General features: G+C 39.7%; 1 protein-coding gene across 2 annotated transcripts in view; it reads left to right on the top strand.

Annotated features, from left to right (window-relative positions):
- Positions 1-15713, top strand: part of ZCCHC14 (zinc finger CCHC-type containing 14) — an 81021-nt gene extending 65308 nt beyond the window's left edge. Inside the window, exons 9-14 of one of the 2 annotated variants that reach the window (XM_039502645.1) lie at positions 674-765; positions 4857-4984; positions 5459-5599; positions 5682-7121; positions 10095-10174; positions 15315-15713. In XM_039502645.1, coding sequence (XP_039358579.1) covers positions 674-765; positions 4857-4984; positions 5459-5599; positions 5682-7121; positions 10095-10150 — 1857 coding nt within the window. In that variant the 3' untranslated portion in view covers positions 10151-10174; positions 15315-15713. Of the gene's footprint in view, positions 1-673; positions 766-4856; positions 4985-5458; positions 5600-5681; positions 7122-10094; positions 10175-15314 lie in introns of those variants that run through there. The other variant, XM_039502646.1, reaches the window with a different exon arrangement.
- The last annotated feature ends 33 nt before the right edge of the window (positions 15714-15746 follow it).

Here is a 15746-nt window from a genome sequence, read left to right as displayed (position 1 = left end):
TCTGACATTACAGCAGCCCTCCTTGTGTGCTAGGAAGTAGTTAATGGCCCTGCATTCTGCTACGGTCTTACCCTCATTGAGCTAGTGGTAGTGCTATGGACATTAAGTATTCATTGAAGGGAGGAGTGGTAGACATTTTCAACCTTAATCTGCCCCTTACAACTTGTCCTTCCCAAAATTTGTCAAATATTTCTTGCACCAGATTGACTAGTCCCAAAATTACCTGTTTCCTGTATGCTATGTCATTCCTGTAGTCACCAGATAATTATTAGATACCTTGGGGAGAAGTCTCAAAATGGCAGGGGTTTTTTTTAGGGAACCAGAACTTAAAACTTTATTTGGCTCATTTATGATACAAAATTGCCTTTCGTATGCACATGGACTATGTTGTCTTTATTGTGAATGATCAATATAGGCAAATATTTTAGCAGTATATTTGTAATTAATCTAAAAAACCTCTTTAATATCCAAGTCCTCCATTTTTATACTGCCCTAAATCTTTAGTTTAAAATTGGAATAAAACGTATTAAAATTCACATACATGTGTAAAACAAGAGTCTTCAAGGTGCTTCTTAGAATTGGAAATCACTGAGAATACAGTAGGGTCATTTGAAATGTATGTATCCATATATTGCACACTGTAAAATCAGCTCCATATTTCCTCCTATAAAAGTTTCTGAGCCTTACTGAAGAAGATCTGAATAAGTTTGAATCCCTCACCATGGGAGCAAAGAAAAAACTCAAGACCCAGCTGGAACTGGAAAAGTAAGTATGTGTGTTGTGGGGAGGGGTGTGTAGTCTGTCTGGCTTTTTCAGTTGGTAGCATATGGTTAGATGGCACTAGAATTGTACAAGCTCCTGAATTTAATCCCAGTTTTTCTCTTGGTTTTGCTCTGAGGACAGAGCAAATTGTTAAACCTTCCAGGCTTTCCCTATGTGTAAATCTGGATTGTACTTCTTTTTCATAGGGGTATGGAAGCTTAATTAGTTTGAAAAGCACTTCGAAAATGTGGATTATGTATATTTAGTACTTATTGTTTTATTATTGATTATTCAAGGCCGATAAGATAAGCACATAAAAGAATTGGTGAACTCAACTTCAAAGGAGACACTGTCAGCTTTAACCATAAAGTAAACAAATTCCTTGAACTACGCTACTAATTACTTTTTAAATTATTAACACTGGAAGAATTTTTAAAATCCACATTACTTTTCACTATTTGTGCTCTTCCTGGTTTTGTTTTCTAATTTATCTCAGGTTGGACAAGGAAAGTCACTTTCAATTTTAAGTTTTCAGAACGGCAGTATTTGAATCCTAGACATTGTAGGATAGATGTGTAAACTTCACGAGGGCCATGTTCCATTTTAAATTGTAACCTGGAGCATAAATTTAGGGTTACCTACTCCCCTCAATTCACCATGGAACAGCAACTCATGTCAGTGGGATATTTGCATCAAGATCAAAGGTGGCATATGCCCTGTATATAGTAACTAAACTCCTACCTGTCTTCAATATTATTAAGATTGAATTCAGCATCACTCAGTGGCAAAACATTCTCATCATTAGCAACAATGCTCTTTCTGTCCTGTGTTACTCTCCTTTCCCTATCCTCCTCCTCCTCTTTTTTTTCTTTCCTCCTTTCTTTTCTCTTCATTTTCTTCCCTGCAGCAACTTCAAAACCCCTTCATCCCTGTGCTTCGCTTTCACTTGGTTTCCATCCTGTCTGATTAAATGACCTGTAAATAAATAGTTGTTGGCACGGAACTTTGGGGCTACCCACCAAACCAGATTAATGCAGAAGTGAGGGGGTTCACATTTGTGCATCATTCATCTGCGCTCTCTACAGACTCGGGCAAACAACACTGCATTGGTTACAGTTGCTTTACATTTGAAAGGTTCACTCGGTGGAATCCAGATATGCCAAGTGGGCCACATAAATGCACCTAGCTGACCATGTATTTGATGTCTCTTCTGCAGGGAAATATTTATTTTAAAACTGTTCCAGTGTTTAGGTACACACATTACACTACACTCCCCAGCATTTTTATTAGTTGAAGGCCATGTCTACACTACAAACTTTGGTCAACACAAGTTACATTGGTATGCAGCCACTGAAGCTTGTATGTCACTTGGGCACATGCATACTTGGTTGTTTGCGTTGGCACTGCACATATGCACCAGGAATGCTTGTGTCGATGAAAAGTGCAGTGCACCATGGGTAGATATCCCAGTGTGCCACGCACTACTCTCCAGTTCAAAGCCTGTTGGGAACTTTTTGCAATATGTTGTGGGGTAGAAATTAGTCGTGCAGGGATCTCTGGGAGAGAGGGGTCAAGTTCCCAGCATGCAGCTCTCTCCACCCCATAATGCCATCCTTATCCCATCATTTTCATGACTTTTTTTTTTAAAATCCCACAAACCTGCTCAGCACTTCTCAGAGTCCACCATCTCTGACAGAAGCATGGAGCCCACAGAGCTCTGTGCTATTCTCATGGACGCCGCAAGTACAGGACGCATGATCCTTCTGTATCTGCACACTCGCAGGAAGTACCGCAACAATTGAGGACATCAAGATTTCTTTGAGGACAGTTTGCTGAGACATAGTGAAAAACAATCCAAGGTTGTTGGTGGCATTCATGGAGCAGCTTCAGATGGTGGAGCACAGCTTTTGGGTCCAAGAAACAAGCACTGAATGGTTTGATCACAGTGTAATGCAGGTTTAAGACAACGAGAAGTGGTTGCAGAACTTTTGGATGCAAAAAAAACATGTTCTTGCATCTGCGTGCTGAGCTTACCCCAGCGCTCCGGCACAGGGATACCAGAATTGAACAAAACTGAATGGCTGGGCAACAAAAAGGCAGATGAAATTCAGTGTTGATAAATGCAAAGTAATGCACACTGGAAAACATTAACTTTACATTTGAAAGGGTAGCTCTATAGAATCCAAATATGCCAAGTGGACCACATAAATGCATCTAGCTGACCATATATTTAATGTCTCTGCTGCTGGGAAATGTTTGTTTTAAAACTGTTCTAGTGTTTTTTGAAAACGTCCACTCAATGTGTAATGGTAGTCAAAAAAGCTAACAGAATGCTAGGAACCATTAGAAAACAGAGAGATGATATGATGGAAAATATCATAATACCACTACACTGGACCCCCGCTAGAATGTGGGGTTTTGGATCCTTGCGCGGTCCCATGTTAACTCGAGGACCACGTTACCATGGATTCCAATTAAGGTAATTAAATTTGGGATTCATGCCCAGTCCCACATTATAACCGTATTTGCGCTATAAAGACACACATTCTAGCGAGGGTCTGCTGTATATAAATCCATGCTATGCCCATTGCCTGAATATTGTATGCAGCTCTGGTTGCCCCATCTCAAAAAAGATATATTAGAAATGGAAAAGATACAAAGAAGGGCAACAAAAATCGTTGGGTTGAGAAGAGAGTCAAAAAACTGGGATTGTTCATCTTGGACAAGTGATGACTAAGGGAGGATATATAAATCCTGACCAGGATGGAGAAAGTGAATAAGGAAGTGTTATTTACTCCTTCACATAACACAAGAACCAGAGGTCCCTTCCCCTTCATTGGACTCCTCCAGGCTTGGCTGGCAGGACTGGTTAGACTGTGGTGAAGTCTCCAACAGGTCCTGGCTTGTGGCATTGCTGCCTCCCCCCCGCCACATCTCCCCCCTTCTCCTCCTCATTGTTCACAGTGGAGGTCTCTGTTTTGGGCTCCTGTGAGGTATCCATAGTGGTTTGCAGGGTGTTGGTGGGGCCTCTGCCAAGTATGGCAAGTAGCTCATAAAAGCAACAGGTCTGTGGCTCAGCACCAGATCATTTGTTGGCCTCCCTGACGTTGTGGTATACCAGCCACAGTTCCTTTGCTTTCATGCGGCATTGCTGCTGATCCCTGTCGTACCCCTTTGCTTGCATCCCCTGTGCCATCTATTTGTAGATGATCATGTTTCTACAGCTCGTCCGTAGCTGTGCTGTCTAATCCAGGCAGAAGTGCTTCTAGTGTGTGGAGCCAGCATGGTGTATTGGGCAGTTGTACACATCAAGGGAGAGCAGCTAAGGTGGGCAATCAGGAAAACGCATTTCAAAAATATGTAGAGGGTTTTAAAATGGGGAGGCTTTTGCCATTTACAATTGTGACCAAAGCAGTCACTGTTGCAGGGAATGGGGCACTGTGGGACAACTGATGGAGGACTGTTTGGATTGACACAGGTTGTGCAGTGTCTGCACTCACACTGCATCAACCTTAGTAAGTCGACCATGGCTCCATGCTGTTCAGGGAGGTGGTGTTACTCATCGCCATAACAGGGCACTTATCTTGGCGAGAGACAGATTTGAGTATAACCTCATGCACAGTGAGGCTGATGCGCAGGGACTTACATCAACCTAACTTTGTAGTGTAGACCAGGCCTTAGGTTTTGTAAAGTTTGAATCACATTTAACTTATCTCTTAAATTCTCTGCATTTAGCTTCCTCTTCATTTTTGGAATGAAGGGCTAGCTCTCTGTTCGCTGTATTTAGTTAATCACATAGAATTCAGTCTCTCCTTTTGTGATGTTTTATCCTCAATGCCTCGTACAAATAAGTGGCTCAGTATAATACCATATAACAAGAAAGACCAATGTAAGTGCTGGCAAGAAACAGTGGCTAGAATTGATTTAATTTCCAGATATTCATATTTGTGCATCTTAAATTAGCATAATCTTTGTACTGCGATTACTGAGTTAGACAACATAGACCCCATCTGCCTCAATTTCATTCAAAACTCTGTTTAAATACCAAATTGTTTTAACCAATTGTTTTTTCCCCTCCACCCCATTCACTGTAGAGAAAAATCAGAGAAACGGTGCCTAAATCCAGGAACACCTTCTTCAGTTACCAGCAGTGGAGTGGCCAGGGTCCCTCCTACTACTCATGTAGGGCCTATCCAGAGTATTCGTGGCAACCATGCTGCAGGTAAATAAGCAATATAAAGAACAGTGCACCATCGTAAGCTATAAGGTATAGGATGGATATGTTCTCACACAACAGCAAACTCATAGCTTTACTGCCCCAACCTCAGATTAAAACTGAACTGCTTTATTTGTGTCAGTCCTTTGTGATCATGTTCTTCCAGAACTTAGTTGTTTGCATGAGGAATCTTGTTCCTGGTGATATTTGAGTGAAACAAACATACAATTATCATTCCATGATTTGCATATGAAGAGCTCTTTGAGCTGTTGCATAACCATTACTTTTCTGGACTTCTGTTCCTCAGGCCAATGTGAATTCCCAGTAGCCTGAAGCATCTTTGTGTATTAAGAGTCAGAGTATAGCAGGAGACACATTCATAAACTGCAGTATTGTACCAGGCTTTTGTCATCTAGATGACAATTTTGCAAATAGTTTTCATGTTTTCTAACTGATTTATCATGCATACTTTATCCCTAGAGCTGCGTGTAGATGTGGATCAGCCAGCCCACCCGCTTCCCCGAGAAGGTAGTTCTTCTGAGTACTCAAGTTCCTCTTCCAGCCCCATGGGGATTCAGACCAGGGAAGAGAGCTCAGATAGTGCTGAGGAGAACGAGAGACGTAAGGAAAACCAAGCAAAGCTTATTTTTGTGTTGATTCTGTCCAGTGAAGCAGCTGTATTTATAGATCTTTCTGTTTCTAGGTTTAGAGATTCACTTGGACAGTTCAGAAAAGGAGAAGCCAGTGATGTTACTAAATCATTTCACTTCGAGCTCTGCCAGACCCACAGCCCAGGTTCTACCAGTGCAGAATGATGCAGGCTCCAGTCCTTCTGGCCACCATATCTTGCCAATGCAAATGATGACAGCAGCCTCCACCCACATCAGCCCTATTCGAATGCTAAATGCGATGCACAAGTCAGAGCGAAATACAGACATGAAGCTACTTTCCTCTTCTGTGCATTCACTTTTGTCTCTAGAAGAAAGAAATAAAGCTTCACTTGGACCTAGAAGCAGCATTAAAATGGACAAGAGCTTTGGAAATACAGTGGTTGATGTGATGCCCACATCATCTCCCCATCAGCCCCTGCAAGTACTTTCAGGAGTTCCTGAAAACAGTTCTTCATCTTCTGTTAACTATGGTCCTCGAACCAAAGTTGTACATGCTTCAACTCTGGACAGAGTGATAAAAACAACTCAACAGACATCATTAATAGCGGAAGCAAGTACTGCTGCCACTGTAACATCCAGCACAGTCTTCCATATGGCACGTCCACCCATCAAGCTCCTGGTATCTTCTTCTGTTCCTACGGATTCTGCCACTGCTGGACAAACTTCCTGCTCCAGCAATATGCAAATAAGTGTCTCTCCTGCAATAATCAATCCCCGGACTGCTCTATATACAGCCAACACCAAAGTTGCCTTTTCTGCAATGAGCAGTATGCCAGTGGCTCCGATGCCAGGCAGCTTCTGTGCAAACAGTAACACTGCCTCTTCCAGCAGCCACCCATCCACATCATTTGCAAACATGGCAAATTTGCCCAGTTGTCCTGCCCCCAGTTCTAGCCCCACAATTTCGTCTGTTGCCGAGAACAATTTCTATAGCAGCAGCAGTAGTGGTGGATCTGCAGGGAGTATCCCAGTACCAAATCAGAATCATCACCACCACCACCACCACCACCAGCAGCAGCAACCGCCTGGGTGTATGGTGTGTAGTTCCTGTGGGTGTAGTGGGAACTGTGGTTCAGGCGGTATGACTGTCAGTTATGCTAATTATTTCCAGCACCCATTTTCAGGTTCCTCAATGTTTACCTTTCCATTTCTACCCTTTAATTCTTTATGTAGTAATGGCTACATCAACACGCAGCAGTACAACGGCAGCACGACTTTTCCACTGGTTCATTCTCCCTACAACAGTGGTTTAACACCGGATTCTGTAATGAGTGGGCAGTCCACGTTTGCAGTGCCCCAAATGCAGAACTTTATGGCAGGAACAGCAGGGGTGTATCAGGCACAAGGAATGATGGGAAACAGCAATGGTTCAAGTCACAAAAAAAATGGGAACCTTTCCTGTTACAACTGTGGGGCCAGTGGTCACCGAGCTCAGGATTGCAAACAGCCACCAATGGATTTCAATAGGCAAGGTAAGAAGCGGGTGGTGGTGCTGATGTGGGGCTTCTTAGTCTGTGCGTGGAACTGCGTGTTGATCTGAATGGGAGTTACCTATATGGGTGGGGATGTGACTGAAATCTAATGATGGTACCTTGTCTTTATATCAACTTTTCATTTAATTACAGAAGAATATCATGTTTTAAGCCAGTGTCTTTTAAAAGAGAGACACTCTGGGCTAACTTCACAGAAGATTAAGTTGACTCCTGTGTGTACCCCATGTTCCCTGCTTTAGGGCATAAGTGCTGTTATAAGTCTTGTGTTGGCCCTCTGCATAGGAGTGAATTTCCCTTTGAGGGTTGGAGGGGCTGAACTTCCATTGACTGATTGCTATAGTGTTGCAGCTGCTTATACTGTCTGTGAATTTGGCCCCTGAGCCATCGTCTGTTTCTTATTTTGAAGGTTATCTTCAAAGTTCATAAATGTTTTTAAAAGTACATAAGTAGAGTGCAACATCTGTAATGAAGTGTCTGCATCCTCTTGAAGGACTTGGCTTGTGGTTACTGAAAATGTGGGTTCCATGGCATGCATGTATCTTCCAGTATTGTAGCAACAGCACCTCCAAAAGAGATTTTAAATCCTCGGATCAGGACAGGGCACATTTGGGAGTGAACTGTTACTTTAACAAAAGCATGTTCAGGTCATAATTTTCTTTTCCTGAAGTTCTGTGTTTAAAATAATAGTGTGTGTAGTATAACTTTCCAGAATGAAATGCAGACTTTTGGCTAGAACTAGCGATACTAAAGTGATACCTTGCCCACCTTGTTAATCTAGAATATAATATCTTTTATTGAACCAACTTTTGTGAGTGAAAGGGACAAGCTTTTGAGCTTATATAGAGCTCGTTTTCAGGTGACCTAATGATACGCTCGAAAACTTGTCTTTCACCAACGGAAGTTGGTCCATAAAAGCTATTACCTCACCCACCTTGTCTCTCTAATATCCTGGGACTGACACGGCTACGGCACTGCAAACAATATTTTAGATTGTGCTTTGTCTGTGTTTAGATGGTGCAGAGAATGTCATCAGAACTTATCCTTTTTTTTAGAATAGGCAGAGTTTTCCAGCAGTGCTAAAAATATAAATAATAATTACTGTTGTTTCTAGAACTTAGTATTTTGATAGTGGCAGATCAGAAAATTGTGGCACTGCCTCAGTCAATCCTAGGCCAATAGCAGACTTCTGAGGCTTTGTCTACATTAGCACTTTGGTTGGCAAAACGTTTGTTGGTCAGGGGTGTGGAAAAAACATCCCCCTGACTGATATAAGTTTCACCAACAAAAGCACCAGTGTGGACAGTGCTGTTGGCAGGAGACGCTCTCCCGCCAACAGCTACTGCCACTCATTGGGGGTGGTTTAATTATGACGGCAGGAGAGCTCTCTCCCATCGGCATAGAGTGGCTACACAGGAGACCATACAGCAGCACAGCTGCAACAGTAAAGCTGTGCCGCTGTAAGGTCTGTAGTATAGACACAGCCTTAGTCTAAAAAACTAGAATGGTGCTGTTTAATGCATGTTAAAGCTGCATTTCATCAATTCCTTTAAAACTGTCCTGAATTACAGTAGTTTTTAATATCTTAAAACTTCTGCTGCCCCGAAGTTGCATCTTAGCCACAGCAGCATTCTGTGTTGTGCTGTGTTTTTATTCCCCATTCATCCTGCCTACAGTAGACGTCTCCCTGTCAACTTCGTAAGAGTGAGGTTGGCTGCTGCTTTTATTGTTTAAGAGGATGGATTTATTTATATCATTTTGATTTAATCACTGATTTAAATCATGATTTACATCAGCAAGCAGGAAACTTGGATTAATATCATCAATCTTGTTTTGCATTTGTACTTCAGTTATTTTCCTAAAGATAGGCTGATTTTCATTGATTGGTATAATTTGGCACTTTTTTGTTAACCAGGAGGTTACATTACATCTATACACATTTATTTAAGCATATGTAGTTTAACATACATTTATTCACATTCTTAGTTATTTACATTTTTATGTAATGGTGAATGATTCATTCTTTATTACATAAAGGGAAAAGTAAGTTTTTATAAAAAAGCACATTTAAAACTTTTTTTTAACTAGTAGTAGTATCTGATTACTGCTGGTCATGAGGTCTTCAACATTTTAGAACTAGTAGATGTCATCCTTTCATACTTAGTTTTTACTCATATATTAGAAGAGGAAAACAAGTTTTCCTGCATTTTCAGTTGTCAGTCCATCTCTTAACTTAGAATGAACAAGTTAGTGAACTTTACTAGTTGAATAAACTGAAATGAATGAAAATATTCTCTCTGTGCCTGAGGCTACTGCTGTCAAAAGCTGGCTTAGCACTTCATCTAGAACCAGGTTGTTGCTTAGCCAGTGACTTCCATCAGTTCAGTGGCTTGACTTTCTGTAAAATTTAAGGCGGATCTACACTACCGCTTAAGTCAATCTAACTTACGTCTTTCAGGGGTGTGAAAAAGACCCCTCTGAGCAACACAAGTTACAGCGACCTAAGCACTGTCCACACTGGCGCTATGTTGGTGGGAGATGCTTTCCTGCCAACATAGCTTCCGCCTTTCGCAGAGCGGGAGTAATTATGTCAAGAGGAGAGTGCTCTCCAGTCAGCATAGAGCATCTTCACCAGACTCGCTACAATGGTGCAGATGTGCCGATGTAGCACATCTAGTGTAGACTGGCCCAAAGGTAGCAAACATGTAGTGCATTATTTGGTATTTAATTTTAAATGACTTTATAGATTATACTAAATGTCGGCCTTGACGTGGGTTATTTTTAAAAGAAAAGTATTTAATTTAAATGTTAAAAAATCAATTTTTTTTTAAATTATAGCATTTTATAATGTTGTTGCATAATCTGTAAGAAGCAGATATTTAAAATGCCGTGAGAGAGAACTGCTAAAAAAGGTGTGCATTGTTGACTTCCTTTCCCCCTTTCCCTCTTCTACAGGTACTTTTAGGCTGAAATATGCCCCTCCAGCTGAAAGTCTTGACTCCACAGACTGATACTTTCTCTGCCAAGAGAACACTGTAAGCCATGGAGATAAGGAATTTTAAATACAAAACTGAGAAGTCCATTGCTGTTAAGTTTTAATGAGTTTTTTAATCCAAAGGTGCTTTACTTTACTAGACTAGGTAGAAAATCTAGCTTAGGGGTGCATCAAACCCATTTTTGATCACCAAAATTCAAGTTTAGATCTTGGGAGATGGAACTTGCCTAATACGTATCATGCAATTGATGCGCAGTGGATGGCAGGTGAAGCTGGCCAGCTACATTTTCTGTTGCAAATGCAAAAAAAGCAACCACCCTGCACACTTCTGCTGAAGAATGTTGCCATCTTTGGACCTTCTACAATGAAAAGGATAACTCCAGGGCAGCTACTTACAGTGTGATTTGAAGTGAGAGCTGGAGGTTGAAGGTAGGAGCGGCTGTGTGCCAGCCAGCCTCTGAAACCCTGGGCTAAGGAAAATGACTACTTTTTTTCAAAAGTAATCAGGCACTAATCTCTGGGATTTTTAAGGATTGCACTACAGAAGAATGTAAAACTATTCAGGCTTCTGCACTTTTAGCAGATAGTGTCACTCCGAGACCAGTGCAAGAGGCAAAGAAGTTCCAACCTTTAAATCTGGCACCAGCAGGCTATGTGATTTACTACACAATAAAACTCTTAAATAATTCTCTCCTTTCCCTTCCAAAAGAACACACATGGCAGTTTCAATTCCTTGTGGAAACAACCTTACTCTCACTGTCGCCATTATTACTAGTTAGAAGTGGGTTACTAGCAGTGAAATGAACTTAGTTTTCCAGGGGTCCAAGTCCCAGAGACTCCAGGGCCATAAAGGCTTCACAAAGAGGGGGTTTTTTTATGTAATACATGAAACACCTTTTAAGTCCTGTTACTGTATATAGGTATCTTTCACAGAAACCTTACTACTCTGCTTTTGTAAATGAATTTTAAACCATCCTAAAAATAAACTCTGGCAGCAGAGTTAGCAAGCTATTGCTTTACTTTATGTAATGAAACTCTGACTCGTACCCCAGGGCTTTTGCTACAGGAGTCATAGGGGTAGAATTCAAACGTGTAAAGGGTAGTAAACGTCATTATTTTAAAGACTCTGAAGGATTTACTGTCAGCCTCCTTTGTGGCAGTAGACTACAGATTACTAATTTTGGTGTTAACTACCGAGCGTACGTAATTTTGAGTTGGCAAGTTTAATTAAGGAGGAAGCCAAACAAAGCTCATGTTGCTGAATTGAAAAGGTCTTGTCCTGTCTTGCCCAAGGAATTCCACTCGCTGCAATGGGTGTGGCCTTTTTTTAAAAAACGGCCTGAAATTTAAAGTGATTCTTGTTTTGCAGATTAGAGTATGCAATTTTAATATCTGAGGCCTTGTTTATCTTGTGGGCTTTTTTTACACCAATATAGCTATATCAGTGCAAACCCGAAGGTAGATGTTCTACACCAGAATAAATAGCACTTGTGTTGGTGCATCTTGCTCTGGTTTGAAAGCAAGGAAAGCCATACCAGTGCAAGACCCTTTTTATGTGGGTGCAAAGCTCCTCAGGGTAGATCTGGCATTAGCTACTGAAGTGTTGGTTTAAGTAGTTAATCCAATAAATTGTCAGTCAAGATTTGAATGGCAAATGTTAGAAGTTAAATGTCTGGGCCATCTTTTAGTTCTGTTTTCTCAAAACTGTCAGCCTCACCCGGAAGCAACAACAGGCCAGGACAATATGATAAATTAGTATTGATAAAGAGGCATTGTAACACGAGATGGCAAGACACCAAACTTGTCCCAGTTTTTCTTTGGAGGTCATAGTTTTTTGGCTTCATGGAAACCAAAGCCTGAAGTTGTGTAACATTTGGTTTCTCAAAAATAACAAGAATTCTGTTTTCTTATTTCTATGCAATGAAGAAACGCCATACTTATGTATCCTCAGCTCCATTCACACTACACAGTATTTATAGACAGTGTTGAAACAATTGTTTGCTATGTCTGTATTTTGAGGTGGTTACATATAATGGTCTCGAGCAACTTTCAAATCTGCAACACTAACGTGATGAGAACTGACAATGCAATTTACTTTGCCTTAATGAGCTTGAAACAATAGTACAAAAAAAGCTGTCGTACTATATTATGTTAAAGGGAACTTGCAGTTTTCACTTACAATCCTGTAGCAAACATTTTGATGGTCTCTCCAGTATCCTGGAACATGTGCTGAAAGCCAAACTTTCACATTTTTTCACTTTTTTTAAACAAAAGAATATTTTAAAATTGAACTGTATTTAAACTATTTCAACACACATGCAAGTACTAAACGCCGTCTCTCAAACTAGCAAAAACCAATAGCAAAAAAAATTCTTGTTTTCTATACCAATTGCATTTTGTTTCATGGGCAAGGCTGGGAAGTATAGTCGTGTCTGTTTAATATTCACTACAAATCAAAAAGGGAACAAGGATTATTAAACTGAACTTTTATCCAGTTAGCGTCTTCAAAAATGGTTTCATTCCTGCATTCAGAATTCTTGTCTTCAATAATGTTTCCTTTTTGTAAAGTTAAGGCTGATATTTCCCAGACTGATTAACGTGCACTTAACTATCTTTAAAAATTACCTTTTTAAGTCTGATTTCAAATTCAAACTCAGGAAAGCCTGAGTAGATGGAAGGAAGTGGAGCTTAATGTAGATGTTTGAAGAGCCTGTACTGTTTATAGAGCTTTTCCCTAAATCATCAACCTGGGTTGTAGCTTCTGATTTGCTAGTGTAATCTGTTCAGTTTGTACCAAGAACAACCAAAGTTGGTGAGCCTAAACAGAGCACTTTAATTATATAATCCTTTTTAAAAGGCACAAGTTCATCTCTTTCCTCTCAAATTAGTCTGTCTAGAGTGACTGAAAGAACCAGCTCATAATACCATTTCTGTATGTCGAAATATGGAAAATAGACACCGAATAAGCTTTTTATTCATATCTTTGCCCTGGCAGTGTAAGAATATCTAGTTCACAAACTAGATTGCCCTATAGGGTAACTGACAGTTTTTAAAATGCAAAAGAGGGACAAACTCCTTGTCATTCTCTGCTTTTAATCTCAGCACTATAGGTATGTGGAAGAGAGTTATAACTTCCCCTTCCTTACCAGAGGGAATATATAGCATATAGTGCAATTTCACAATAGTCTTTCTGATTTTAAAGTATGGGTGATGGAAGTGTTAGGAAGAGAATGAAAGCAGAATTGCCAACAAACTCCTCTGACAGTAGCAGTCCAATTTGAAATTAAGCATTAGAGGTTAGTTTGTGTGTCATTAACATTTGTCAGGAGGTTCAACAAGGAAGATTCATATCAGGAAGCAGGTATTAATAGGATTCCATAGTGATATCAGGTTTCATGTTATGTGAAACTTCCTAAACTGTGTATTAAAACATGACCAGTAAAAATTTAGTCAGAAAATAAGTGAAGGACTTCCTGAAATAATAATATAAACCAACCCTGTTACCTCATCTTGAGTTTCATGCCGTTTACTGCTTGTTAGTATTGACACTAAAATTTAGTTTATGGTATTTGGCAGAGAAGCCACACTAATCCCACTACCCCAAATGAAAATAGATTAGTTCTTGCAGTTTCACAATGGCATCAGTTCTACAGAACATGTATCAGAGGTCGCTTACACTTAAAGCCATGGATTCTGGGAGTGGTCTAGAATTCCTTTGTAAATCCAGTGAGTCCTATTTTGTTGGAAGTAAATGTACTTGCAAGATTCTGGAAAACCATATTGCTGGTTGAGGCCAAAGGTAAGTTACTACAATACTAAGGAAATACAATACAAACCCTTGGGACTATTTAAGTTCTTACACAAGTAAAGATGCTTTGGTACAGAAACAAAGCAAATCCTATGTTCTGAAGTGTAGTTTAACAGCTTCTCTTGGATATAATTTTCCACTGGGAATGAAGGAAACTCCTACTCCAATTTGAGCCATTTCCCTTATTTCAGTCAATTCTAGTATTAAAAATTGTGCATGTAACTTTATAAATATTTTTAAAATAGTTTTGTAAATATTTAATATTCAGCTAATTTGATTTTGAATTGTAAATGTCAAGTATTCTGGTATTGGAATTTTTATGTTTTATTATACTTTGTTAAAGGTAAAATTGTACATTTTTAGAATGTTTTTATCTAAGTAAATTTAATGTATGGAAAATAAAAAATTTCAAGTCCTTACATGCTTTTTAAAAGGCTTTATCCCTTTTAGTTTTCTCCCAACCTAAATTGAGAACTATTTTAGAAATTCATTCAAAATAACTTTACAATTAAAGACACCCTCAGTCTAACTTCACTCATCTGACAATGAATCAGATAGATCGTACATTGTGTCTCTATGCAACTGCTATTCTCTAATAATTAAAATGTGAGGGACAAACTTTGCAACAACTGAGGTTACTCTGCAAAGTACTGCTGTCCACAACTTGACACTTCACTGCTGGAGCTCATTGCAGCAGCCTGACTGTTGGGCTAGCGAGCAGGGGGTTTTGCAATATTTATAAACTAGGACCATGCTGTGACTTAAAGAATTACTGGTGAAAGACAAGTGGAACTGCTGAACACAGCCTTAGCCCTTAAAGCCAGTATTAAAACACTGTTTTGGAAGAATGGCATTTTGTGCTGTAAGCTACACAGAAACTGCTGTCTGCTTGTTGCTAGATCCATGCCTTTGAAACCCTAGTTGAGTCTCAATACCTAGTCATACACTTCTGAATAGTTTATTAAACGAGTGAAGGGCTGGATTCTGCCCCCCTTATGCCTGTAGCAGTACCTTACTAGTCATAGTCCCAGTAAAGTCAGTGGGGATTACTGATGAAGTAAGGGGTGTAGAATCTAACCTGAAATTAAAAACATGATTTCTTTAAATTTACCTGTTACTGTAAACTCAGAAAAAGCTGGATTGAGGGAAGTTTTAATTAAAATCTTGGATGAGATGGGAACAGCTGTTTTCCGTGCAGAAAATATTCAAGCTATTTTATTAGTATGGTTTTGTGTGGGTAGTTAATTGTGTCTTTGCTATGGGAAACATAATGCATCCTTCCCTACTAACAACTAAATTGCAATGGGACTGCATTTTGCATTTTCCCTCCCACAAGCCTCTATTTCTAACTTTTCCCTTTCTTTTGTGACAGGGCTCCTCCATTCTACAGAGTTATTTTAATCTGGTTGTTCAGGGTCCTAAGCATCATCATAGATTGCTAATCCACACTGGGATCTACTGACAGACAAACCTATCATTCAACTCTGGGTACTGGAATCATACAGTGGCCCTTGACACATCTGTTTGCCCTTCTCTAGGAATGGCTACTGCATTAAAATTAGAAGAAAGCAGTCTCTAAATTACCACTCAAGCTGTGATTGAGTTATATCAGCACTGTATTAATTAAAAAAAATGCAACATTTGTACAGGAATCAGTCATTGATCACACAGTAATTACAAGAATGGCTGTCATGAGTTTAACAGGATGGTTTTACACAAAAAACTAAACATAAGACAAGCTGCTTTTAAAGTTTACATTAAGTAAAAAAAATGAATATTTAAAAATTAAATAAGTATTGTGAAC

This window comes from Mauremys reevesii, linkage group 16, assembly GCF_016161935.1.
Source record: "Mauremys reevesii isolate NIE-2019 linkage group 16, ASM1616193v1, whole genome shotgun sequence".
NCBI lineage: Eukaryota > Metazoa > Chordata > Testudines > Geoemydidae > Mauremys > Mauremys reevesii.
This window is presented reverse-complemented; position numbering and strand designations above follow the sequence as displayed.